The 12,500-nt window shown below is 40.2% G+C and overlaps 1 protein-coding gene across 2 annotated transcripts in view; it reads right to left on the bottom strand.

The window, feature by feature from the left end:
* The window catches only part of Nelf-E (negative elongation factor E), a 585,662-nt gene that overhangs the window by 96,437 nt on the left and 476,725 nt on the right, over positions 1-12,500 (bottom strand). The window contains exon 5 of one of the 2 annotated variants that reach the window (XM_068373902.1): positions 10,105-10,159. The exons of the other annotated variant lie outside the window; for it this stretch is intronic. Coding sequence (XP_068230003.1) covers positions 10,105-10,159 — 55 coding nt within the window. The remainder of the gene's footprint in view (positions 1-10,104; positions 10,160-12,500) is intronic. 2 annotated transcript variants of the gene reach the window in all.

Below are 12,500 nucleotides of genomic sequence, written 5' to 3'. Positions count from 1 at the left end.
CTTAAACGAGTGGGAGTGTGTTAACATTACGTTAACACCTCACAAGAGCTCGTACACGATGTTTGTAGTGGAGGAGTAAACCCCTACTCCGTGTGTCACTAAGATAGTGGACCTTGCTCAGCAGGCAATAAATGAGGACAAGCCGTTACTGCAACTGAAGGAAACGGATCCGACTTCCCTCCTGTTCCCGGGGGATCACGATTGCTTGACTAACGCCCCAGCGACCTTCACATCGGGTAAATTAAGCACTGACTGTGCTGCCATTCAGTTCAGTGAGTGGCTACCCAGGCTTCCGGAATCCCTGATATGCCTCGAGTTCGAAGCCTGTGTGCACCTGAGTAGATCTATCAACTCAGCTACAATGGCAAAAAAGACCTCTTTAATGTATGAAGAGGAACCCCCTTTTAAGGTCTTGACGAAGTCATTACTTCAACCTTACTGTCTGATTCCTACGACTTCTTTGCGGCCAGACGTCGTTGCTGTAGGCATGTCTAGTCTGAGACCACTATCAGACATGAGCCTATCAAGCTCATTAAAGCCCCAGTCTGGGGCCCTGACTTATTCCCTGAGGATTTAGTTAACAACGTCGTCAGCGGAGCTGCTAGGGTCAATCAGAGCCCCAAGGTTCGATGGGGCTTAGTCCCCAAGCGCAAGTTCGAACTGGCCAGCAACCAATCTCGAGGTAGAAAGAGTCTGAGACCTTTCCATTCCTTCCAAACCGGCAGTCCCAACAGGTGGTTCAGACCATCCCGGGGGCACAAGGGAGTCAACCTTTCACTTCGAAGGGTCAACCCCAACAGCAATACGTGCTGGTTCCTCAGTCCCAAGTAGCAACTACCTCCTATGCTACTTCCCCAGCCATTAAACCCCACCTTTGAAACTCAGGGTGCTTTACAGGGTTACCAGTGTGCCAGAGGCACTAGCTCAAGAGGAACCTTTCACAACAGCTACTCTTGAGGCTGAGAATTCCGCGGTGGCCGAGGAGGTAAATCCGCAGCAAATCATTGGGAGTTCTCGGGTAGGGGGAAGACTTTACATCTTTCGGAACCGTTGAACGTTCAACATTTGGGCTTTCAGCATAATTTCCAAAGGTCTGGGGTGGAGTTGGATAGAGAGGCCCCCTCCACCAACCAGTTTTCATCAACATCCAACAGAAGAGCTAGTCTTAAATGAAAATGATCTATTGCAAAAGAGGGCAATAAAGGAAGTAAATCGCTTGTAATTTCAGGGTCGCTTGTTCAGCGTGCCAAAGAAGACTCAGAATAGTGAAGAGTAATCCGGGACCTGTCACTTCTGAATTCTTACATTCAATGCGACAAGTTTCCCATGTTGACTGTCTCTCAGGTGCGGACCTTGCTTCTCTGTGGGGCCGTCACCGCCTCTATGGATCTTGCAGACGTTTGCTATCATGTTCCGATAGAAAGGCATTTTCGTCCGTTTCTAGGCTTCAACTAGGCAAGAACTGCCTCACAGCAACTACAGAGTGATAATCTCTTACAACAGTTTTGGTTCCAAATCAACTTCGAGAAATCTCATCTGGTCCCGAAGACAAGTTTCAATGGCTAGGATTCAATGGCTTCTATGCTCCCACACTCTGTGTCTCCCAACAGCCAAAAGGAACGATATAGCAAAACACACTACGTTTTCTCAAAGACAAATTGTCTTCCAGGAGAAATCAAGAGAGAATCCTGGGTGCCCCCAGTTTGCCTCAGTAACAGATATACTACTGAAGGCCAGACTGAAAGATATAAGCCGAGTATGGCGCTCCAGGGCAAACGAGTAATATTGAGACAAAGGGCTCGACTCCAACCAATTCTGAAGAAAAGACTTCAACCATGGACAAAGGTCGAAATCTGGCAAATCCGTTTCCTTACAATATCCACCCCCAAGCTGGTCATTCACACAGACGCCTCCTTAACAGACTGGGGGGGGGGGGGGGTACTCTCAGTACAAGAAAGTCCAGGGACTATGGTCGACAATATTCCGCCAACTTCATATCAATGTCTTAGAGGCCATGGCGGTATTTTTGACCTTAAGCAACCGGCTCCAGCCAAAAACCAACATATCAGGTTTGTTCTAGATAGCTAGTGGTGGACGCACTTTCGGGGACAACTCCGCTGGAGTCGGAGTGGTCTCTAGATCCAAAGTCCTTCAGATGGATTCTTTCTCAGGTTCCGGATCTCCAGATAGATCTGTTTGCAACAGAGTCCAACCAAAAACTACGTAGCCCCCAACATGGATCCTCGGGCTTACGCCACAGACGCAATATCATTAGTCTGGAACACTTGGGAGAGAATTTACCTACAGTATTCCCACCAATAAATCTGTCGATGAAAGTGTTAGAGAAGCTCAGGACCTTCAAAGGCCAAGTTGCTCTAGTAGCCCCCATCTGGCCCAAGAACAAAGGGTTTCCCCTTCTGGTGGAACTGGGTCTCCACCTCGACAGATCCCCAATCCAATACTGACACAAGTAGTACAACTCGCAGGTGTGTTAGCTTCCTCAAAATTCAGAATGCCCTAACTTTATGGACTTTATGAAATTTGCAGCTCAAGGGGTGCAGATATTGATCCTGAAATACGCTATTTTTAGAATCAGATAAGAAGGAATCCACCCTTCGACAGTATGATTCGGCTGTTATGAAACTTGCAAGTTTTTAAGGGACTCAAAGGTTGAGACAATGACTATGAATCTGACAGTAACCTTCTTCAGAATTTTATTGAATCAAGCTTAGCGGCTTGTACTATTACCACAATTAAGTCAGCCTTGAAGAAGATTTTACAATTGGTTTTAATATTGACCTTACAGATTCACACTTCTCATCCATCCCGAGAACCTACGCCAGATTGAAACCATCAACTCACCCTAGCTCAGTTTCCTGGTTTCTGAATGACGTACTTAAGTTGGCTTCAGACACTCTTAACGAGACTTGTCATTATATTCCATTGTTTAGGAAATCCTTGTTCTTAATGAACCTGACTTCTGGCGCCAGAGTATCAGAACTTTCAGCCTTGTCTAGAGATCCAGGTCATATTGAATTTCTCTCGTCAGGGGAAGTACTCCTTTCCCCTGACAAAAGATTTTTAGCAAAAATGAGGACCCCCAGGACAGACGGTTCCCCTGGAAGATTGTCCCACTTCCGCAGGACCCATCTTTATGTCCAGTAAACACTCTGGAAGCCTACTTAAACATATCTTCCATTCAGTCCTCAGGGCCCTTATCCATTAGAGAAGATGGAAGAACCATCATCCTGAAAGGAATCAGACAGCAGATTCTGTATTTCATTAACGGGCTACCTAGGATCATTCCCACATCACTCCCTCACGTCCATGATATACGAGATGTAGCTACCTCAGTTAATTACTATGAACTTCGCTGGACTTTCTAAATATACGGGCTGGAAGTCTCCAACAGTATTTAAACGCCACTGTTTCAAACCTCTGGAAGCCTTATATTTGCTACAGTGGCAGCAGGGATTGTGATTCCTCCTGAACATAGTGAATCTTAATCAACTATGTCTTGCTATCCTCTTACCTGTTATTTTGGATTTTATTTTACTTCCTCAGGTATTGTTCCAAGTTTTGGGACCATTTCTCTTGTACAATTTCACTGGGCGGCACAGCTCGGAGCCCAGAAAAGGGATTTTGACGAAGAAAAAATCTATTTCTGGGCGAGAGACCTGTGCCGCCCAGTGAACCCTCCCTTGACTTCCCTCCCAACATGGGCCCCAAACCTTGGGTGCTATGAGGAGTGACGTCACTGGCGTGGGTGGTAGTAGTGTTGATCGGCACCTCGCTGTGGCGGGAATTTTGAAGAGGAGATATCTAAATGGTGCGACACCTCTGGTTGTGAATTATCACGCCCCAGTATTATATCGACACCTTATATAGGTGAGCGAGCTGGGTTCAACCTGGCATTCCTATGCAATTTTTTCTCTGGTAATATATAGCAGTTATATACCTTAGAAATGGTGCTAAAGGAGCATTTCACTGGGCGCCACAGGTCTCTCGCCCAGAAATATATTTTTCCTTCGTCAAAATCCCTTTATAGTATTGTGGAAAAATGTACCTAAATTTTTCTTTTAAATTATGATTTTTGCTAATAAATCCAAAAGTTTTGGATCAAATGACTTGAAATTTTTATATGATGAAGGTATTATATATGTCTAAAACATATATAGAAAAGGTGTAATTTGGATCATTAAAAAAAAAAAATGGTGGACATGGCGGACGGTCCCCTTAAGGAATTACAAAACATAATAAACAGAAAAGCAAGAATGATAAAAGGTGTCCAACCTAGAGAAAGAATCCCTCCTATACTAATTGATTTACACTGGCTGCCGATTACAGCGTGAATTGAATTTTGAAGACTTTCTTATTTCATCAGTCATATAACAGTGATGATTTAACTGTAAATGAACAATACATGATATGAAACGTTAAATTACTCTGAATGAACAAGGTAAAACAACAGTGGAGGTCCTGTAAAGAGTGGGGTTCCCCTGCTGTATGGGATCGGAAAAGCAGCCATCAGAGTAAAGTAAGTAAAGTAAGGTATTAACAGATACGTGTGTAATTGTTGCATATGGAATTCCATCGGGTCCAGGAGCTGTATCATTACAAGTAGAAAGTGTGGAATCAAATTCTCTTTCAATAAAAGGAAAATTGTATGACTCTTCCCTTCCTGTTGCAAAATTTTAAATTTTCTTTTCTTCAATGCTTCTATACTGGTGACCGGGAGCAGCTTCACACTTGCATGATACATTTGAGAAATGATCACCCAAAGCATTACTAACCTTAGTTAGTACAATAACCCACCAAGTTATCAGAACCGGTCGTCCAAAATACTCAAGAGCATTGCTACATACTGCGCAGCCAATAAATCATGTCGACACGAGAATAGTTACAGATGGCTTCAAACTGTTGAAAGCTAGATTTATGTCTACTTTAGGCTCCAGAGCCTTTAAATATGCGGCCCCGAGACTATATAATAAGCTCCCACGAAACATTTGAATGATTGAAGACATTAAGGCTTTCAAGAGGAAACTGAAGACTTTCTTATTTCATGAGCCTTTTGACAGTGACGATTTAACAGTAAATGAACAATAAGTGACTTGAAAAGATAAACACTGTGAACGAACAAGGTAAAACGACAGTGGAGGTCCTGTAGAGAGTGGGGTTCCCCTGCTGCCTGGGACCGGAAAAGCAGCCATCAAAGTCAGTAAAGTCACATACTGACCATTCACCTTCAACACTAGTGGTGGGTTTGCAGTAAATTTGCCTGTAATCTTTTCTAATTTCCTCCAAACAGAAGATGGTGGTGTTCTACTGCTGCCCGAGGAAATAAAAGATACTCAAGAATGGTGTCTAGCTTCTTTCATGGCACGATGGAACTGTGCTCTACATTTTTTAAATGTTATCAATTTCTCCTCTGTACGGCATCTACGCAATCTAGTCAAAGATTTTCTGGTGGCTCTGTACAACAGTTAATTCTGAAGACCACCATGGGACTGGTCGGCATTTGAATAATCTTGTAGTTTTGAGAATCAAATTGATCCCTGCTGCATGGCAAGTTCCATTCAGTAAGTGTATGTCATCATCAATACTTTCAAACTGTTCTGTACTCCCCTCGATTTCACTTAGCTCATGAAATTTGACCAAGTTCGCCTTGTCTAAGATTCCATTGTGGCGATCTTTGTAAAGGTGGACCATTGTTGGTGTTTATAAGGATTGATGCATGTTCACTAGTATGCCAATCATCTAATGTCCTCCAATCAACCGGCGTCAATGACCTTAGATGTCAGGATGCCTGAAAACTTTAAATCAATCAATCCTCCAATCAAAATCAAGAAGGCAGTTGAAGCTTGCAATTGAAAGGTCAATGTATGACAAGGTACCTGTCTGAACATGGAAGTGTGTGGGCTCTCCTATACTAAGGAGTTCCGCATCCTCATTTTCCACAATTGATGATATAATATTGCCCCTGGTTTTTGCTAAAACATCACCCCACATAGGATGTCTACCATTCAAATCTCCAAGTAAAAGAAAAGGTTGAGGGAGATGTTGACTACCCTTTACTAAATTATCATGAGATAGGTTATCAATTTGGAGGCAAGTACAGAGTAGATTGTATAATTTCTCTTTATATCAATCTGTACAACCACTGCCTGCAGAGGTGTACAGATACAGTATACAAAGATATTTAGGGAACATCACGACGAACGTCCATGAGACTTCAGCCATGGCTCCCTACTCGGTGATCATATAACGTCCTATAGATAATATATTCACGAGGACAAGGGGTATTAGCATCAAGCTTGCTCTCTTGTAGACATATAATTATGGGGGAATGCTCATGAAATAACCCTTTTACCCCCAAAGGACGTACTGGTACTTTTCACAAAAGCCATCCCTTTACCCCCATGGACGTACCGGTACGTCCTTGCAAAAAAATGCTATAAAAATTTGTTTTTCATATTTTTTGATAATTTTTTGAGAAAATTCAGGCATTTTCCAAGAGAATGAGACCAACCTGGCCTCTCTATGACAAAAATTAAGGTTGTTAGAGCAATTTAAAAAGAATATACTGCAAAATGTGCTGGGAAATAATAACCCCCTGGGGGTTAAGGGTTGGAAATTTCCAGATACCCCGGGGGTAAAAGGGTTAAGAGCTTAAGTTTTTCCTATTTGGCCATTAAACCCTGACAATTCCATTGCAAAATGGAGGAAAAAATTATGGTTTATTTTTTGGAAAATATTTCCCGGTGGTTTTATTAGAGAGGGTCTTGATAAATTGGGTTTTGTGTTTGTGGTTTTCTTTTTGTCCTTTTGATCTAATTGTTGATGGGGATGGTGGACCTCAACTTTAATTTCTAATTTATTTAAATTGTCTTCTGGTTGATCAAAATCATCATATTGATTTGATTTCATAACTCTAATATTCTTTATGGAAGGGGGGTGAGAGAGATGGAGGTCTCTCCTTTCCGATTAATAGGTGGTGAGCTACCAGGTTTTTGCCCCTTCCCCACCTCAGGTGCACCTGTAACTTGCTTTCTAGTGGAACCTCCATCAAATCAGGCAAGGACATGGCCTGAGAGAGGTTAGTATTATTGTTGGTAATGGGGGATGAAGGATGTACAGAAATGGGCAATGCCCCAGTTTTAGTACACCGTGGCAAGGTCTTAGAAGGCAATATACTTACCTTGTCATGCAAAACCTTACTATCATTGGATAATGATGGATTATCATTATAATTATTTACATATACAGTATATATGATTATCATTGTTATATGTACCTTTATTGCTAATACACATTTAGCATATATGTTGTGTTAAGAATACATGTATGCAAGTATTCTTTTTTATTGGAGCATAGGGAATACTATGTAGCATTTATATAATCTCATGTGGCATGCATTTCATATTTTAATTATCTGGTATTATTGCAAGCAGTCTTTCCCGTAGCCTGCCACTGTTTACAGCTCCTCCAGTGTATTACGTTTATTTTGATTATTTTCACTTATTATATGGCTTAAGAACTTACGAAAGTGTTTCTGTGAAAACCTTATTTATTTTATATCTAATAATAACTAAGAGATAAGGTATTTCCTTTCTTGGAATTACTGGCAGCACTACATGAGGTATATTTTCTCTTGATTTTAATGCCCTTGAATAGCTGTTTGGTTTATTCAGTAGTCTTTTGGCATGTCCCACACTCATGTGTTCTACACTGGATTTGTTGAGGGTAGCTTCTTCAAACTTATAAATCTCACAGCACCTGACAGTGGATTTACGGTTTGAGTTTTAGTTCAAACAGCTGGCCTCAAGTGTACAGTCTCCATAGTAAGGTCTGATACAGATGCTACACATTTTTTAATTTTTACAGACTTTAGAAGGGTGTCCGAATTCGAAACACTTGAAACATTGCCGGGGCTTCTGTTTGAAAGGTCAAACTTTAATTCTTTCATTTTTAATAATAATGTGGAAAGGCACATCAGCAACCTAGAAGGTAAGGATAAGATAATCATCGACATTCAAGGAACCTTACGCACTTTCCACACTATTAATTGATCACATGGCAGAGGGAAAGGAAAACGTCTGAAGCGTCAAGGAGGACCCCGCACTCTTCTAGATCATCAAGGTCGGCGAAGATCTTCCGAAGGGGAGGACTGCTCAGCAGGAACAGGAAGATGTCTAGAAGACCTCGGGGATTCTAGGGGGGGATCTCACTCTAGGACGAGAGAGATACCTGCCCACAGGAGAGACCTGCCTCGGACTTTGCTCTGCCCTGACAGAAGAGTCGGCTCAGCAAGGGGGAAGCAGTCTGGCAAAAGAGAAAAGGCAGGAGTCATCTGCAGACACAGCGGACGATACTTCAGGATCTCGTAAGCCCACATTCAGTAATAACAAGGAATTCACCTCTGAGGAAGTCGGGGTTTGCTACTTCTTCACACCGAGTTGAAGCAGCTCAAAAAGCGCCTTCTTTGAAAAGGGCTGGTCAAACCAAGGGACAGCCACGCATGAAAAGATAAAAAAATGCAACATCGTCCCTCGAGAACTGAGGCTGACTTGGAGTTAATTGGACTATGCTTCTCTTCGATGATTCCCCGGGGGAAAACGACCGACCAGGAGCTTTGGGGGAAGGTCAGGGGTGGAAGAGGCCGCCTTGCTTTTCTTCGACTTCAAGGAAGACTTCGAAGGCGAATAATCCCTTTTGGACTTCTTCTTACGCCAGCGCCCAAATTTCTCCCACTAAGAGTCAGACCACTCCCAGCATTCAGGGCAGGTGTTGTCCTGGTCACAACGCTGCCTCACTCAGGCATGACACAACAGATGCAGGTCCATATCAATGGACGACATGAAAGTACAGCAGGAGCGGCCCTCAGTTCCTGGGCAGGTCCACATGAGGACAGCCAAGAGGACAGGACACACAGACTGAAAAGAAAAAGAAAACAAAGCAATTAGTTAGTAATGACAAGTCAATAATTGGTGATGAGGAAGAGCTGCAACGTTCGAAAGCAAAGTGGGTTCGCAGCCCAGGTGTGAGCGAGCGGGGTAGCTACTACACCACCCCCTAACTAGTGGGTGGGTGGGTTCGCAGCCCAGGTGTGAGCGAGCGGGGTAGCTACTACACCACCCCCTAACTAGTGGGTGGGTGGGTTCGCAGCCCAGGTGTGAGCGAGCGGGGTAGCTACTACACCACCCCCTAACTAGTGGGTGGGTGGATAACCCGTGCTAAAAATCTAATGGCTCGTCTTTCAGGATTGCCAAAAGTAACATTCCTTATAAATAGCATTGGTTTGTATTTAGTGACGGAACAAATTATACTTGTGTTTTTGTATGTATACCATCTTCTGTCATCTGCAGCAAAAGAAATGCACAACACATCTTTTTCATTGGTGTCACTAGGATTCTGAATAAAATAAACAATACAAGTAAAACAGCTTATCAAGAACAAGACACAAGTTCATAAAATTATATATATTGGAAATTGAATCTGAATCCTCTACTCACTTATTGATATGATATTGATCCAAAGGCCAAGTTGCAGGAATGAATATAAATCATAACTACAGTATTTGGGGTACAGTATCCTTTAGATTATCATACTTTTTCTCCTTTATACAGCAAGTAATTCTTAATTTTACAATATACCAATACAGTACTGAAAACATCTAAAGGCTATCTAATCTTAGGGCCATCTTTTCCATTCAAACCTAAGCTAACCTACCACAATTCTATTAAATTTACAAAAATGTTTTGCTGTCCAAAGGAGTTTTCATTTTATAACATGAATTGCTTCCATAAATTCATAAGGCATACACAGTAAACCTTATTTTTATCCATGGACTTTTTAATGTATAAATTCAATGCTGCGGAATACACATGTTCTTATATTGTTTAAAAATAATAAGTTAAAAATATTCAACAAATAGAAAGATGAGAACGAAAGAGAACTTACAAATTTTGAATTACTTTAAAAATTTGTGGAGAGAAAAATTGGAGGTAAGAGGTTGTTGCAATATCATTACTTGCAATAAAAACATTCTGGGATAATATAAGAAAGTAGGTAAATTTGTAAAACCAAGCCATGTAATGTACTTACATCTGAAATAGCTTTTTCTGCAGATTCCACTTTATCAAATGTTACAAATCCACAGCTGAAAGTATTAAAGTTTATTATTAAAATACTGCATACAGTATAGTTTTCAAAAGGCTAACTAGTGAAACAAAATTAGTAAATAAGAAATATTTGGGCTCGGCCATGTCGCCCTATTGGAAAGTTCCTTTATGTACCTTTTTAAGGGATATTTGCCACAGTGATACTCCCAGAGAATTAACCAAAGGTCTCCAGAATTCTAACTCCTGGCGGGGGTATCCTTATCATATCTTTAAGGAGATCGCATAAAATCAGGGGACGTATTTTTGATACGACACATTGCAAGCTTCACCCCGAATAGATTTAACTTTTTGAGGGGGAAGAGTGGCGAACGAAAGGGGAGCCGTTATATATATATATATATATATATATATATATATATATATATATATATATATATATATATGTATATATATATATATATATATTTATATATATATATATATATATATATATATATATATATATATATATATATATATATATATATATATATGTGTGTGTGTGTGTGTATATATATATATATATATATATATATATATATATATATATATATATATATATATATATATATATATATATATATATATATATATATATATATATTGGTGTGCTACTGTCTTAAGCACACATTTGAGTATGAGTTGTTTTCAGATGTATTTGAATGGTTTACTGAACACATTTTAGTAGTTTTTAAGTTTTATTGTGAATAACAACTGAGTTAAACATCTCCATCACTGGAGGAAGCTGTGTTGGTCCACATGACCAATTCTGGTGAAGTTTTGATATGAACTGAACAAATTACTGATATCCCAAATATCGTACACTTGCTTTAATTTGGCTAAGTGACGGAATCGGAAGACACCTGCATCCGGTGACGTCACAAACTTTCACACGAAGAGACAATGTGTTGACACTAAGAAAGAATGACAACTTAGCATCTTACATCCTGTATACAATTTGAGTTGACCATAGCAAATCTCACGGTCAGCTCTTCCAACCAACATGACATATTACGTCATTTGTTTTAAACATGTAATATTACTATTCTAATCATTACATAAGCTCGGCCAGCTATCTCAATTTTTTTACAAAAATTTAACAACAAGCCGAAACATGGTTATTAGGTGTGACTGGACATACGTATCATTCATTGCTCAAAACTAGCCATATCCAACTGAGGACGAATGTCCAAATAGGCACATCAAAATTAATAACAATAATGCATACAAAAAAGATATTACCAAAGCAAAAAGAAAAATGCATGATAAAACCAAGATCATATATATGGTACATTGCTAGCAAATGATTACATGGTACCAAAAAACAAAACAAATTCTGACTTACAAATGATTCGGTAACTTGATAAAGAATAATTGTTACCTTTGTCAGAAACAAGATACTCAATTTTTAGTGCACAAATACGAATTCCTGGTACGTACACGTACCACGGTTTCGTACATATATATATATATATATTTATATATAGGGCTGATACATTTTATTAGATGCCCATAGATTCTGTTATATATCTTATATATTTTTTTCTTTTTTTTTTTCTCTTTTCTTTTTTAACATTCCGGCTTATATATTTTTATTAGATGCCGAGAGAAAAAAATGATTTATATCCTTTTTTATTTTATTTATTTTTTTAAATGTTATTTTAAATGTATTTTTAACAATGCAAATGTAGAGAATTTCTTTAATTACATATTACTAGCGTACTAATCAGCTTTTCATACAAACATCATCCTGACAAATTACTCCCTTAGCGAATGAGGTGGCCACTCATACAGCTTTGAACTGGATCAGGTAAGGGGTATTGTCAGGGCTATTCAACTCGTTCCTTTGTAGCTGCTTGCTGTGCCGTAACCTACGCCAAACAAGGATGTTCACGGCGATAAAAATTAACGCCGTTACAAATAAACCTGCTAGTAATATAGGGTGAAGAATCTCTTTGTAAGTCGGCGACAGGTGGTCCTTTTCGGTAAGTTTCATTAAGCGTTTCGTCACACTTCCTTTATAGGGGAGAGGAAGTGCGGGCGTTGTAGAGGTCCACGTGAAGTTCGCGAAGTAAGCACGTTCTCTGATGATTGTCCGTAGGCCAGTCACCATGGAATTCGGGGAAGTCCCGATACAGCCATCTGCTGCGACGAAGATGTGGTTGAAGGATGTGGATCCGTCAGGGCATGATACATTGAAGCCGTCCTTGTCGTATCGTATCCACGAGCCATTATTTAGTCTGCAATTGAATTCTTTATTGTCAAAGGGATAAAGCTTATCCAGACAATTTTCACTTGTATGGGAGAGAGCACCGTCTAGCACTATACCTAACTCGCATG

Source organism: Palaemon carinicauda, chromosome 5 (assembly GCF_036898095.1).
Source record: "Palaemon carinicauda isolate YSFRI2023 chromosome 5, ASM3689809v2, whole genome shotgun sequence".
NCBI lineage: Eukaryota > Metazoa > Arthropoda > Malacostraca > Decapoda > Palaemonidae > Palaemon > Palaemon carinicauda.
The sequence above is the reverse complement of the archived record's forward strand: the minus strand, read 5'-3'. Positions and strand labels throughout refer to the sequence as shown.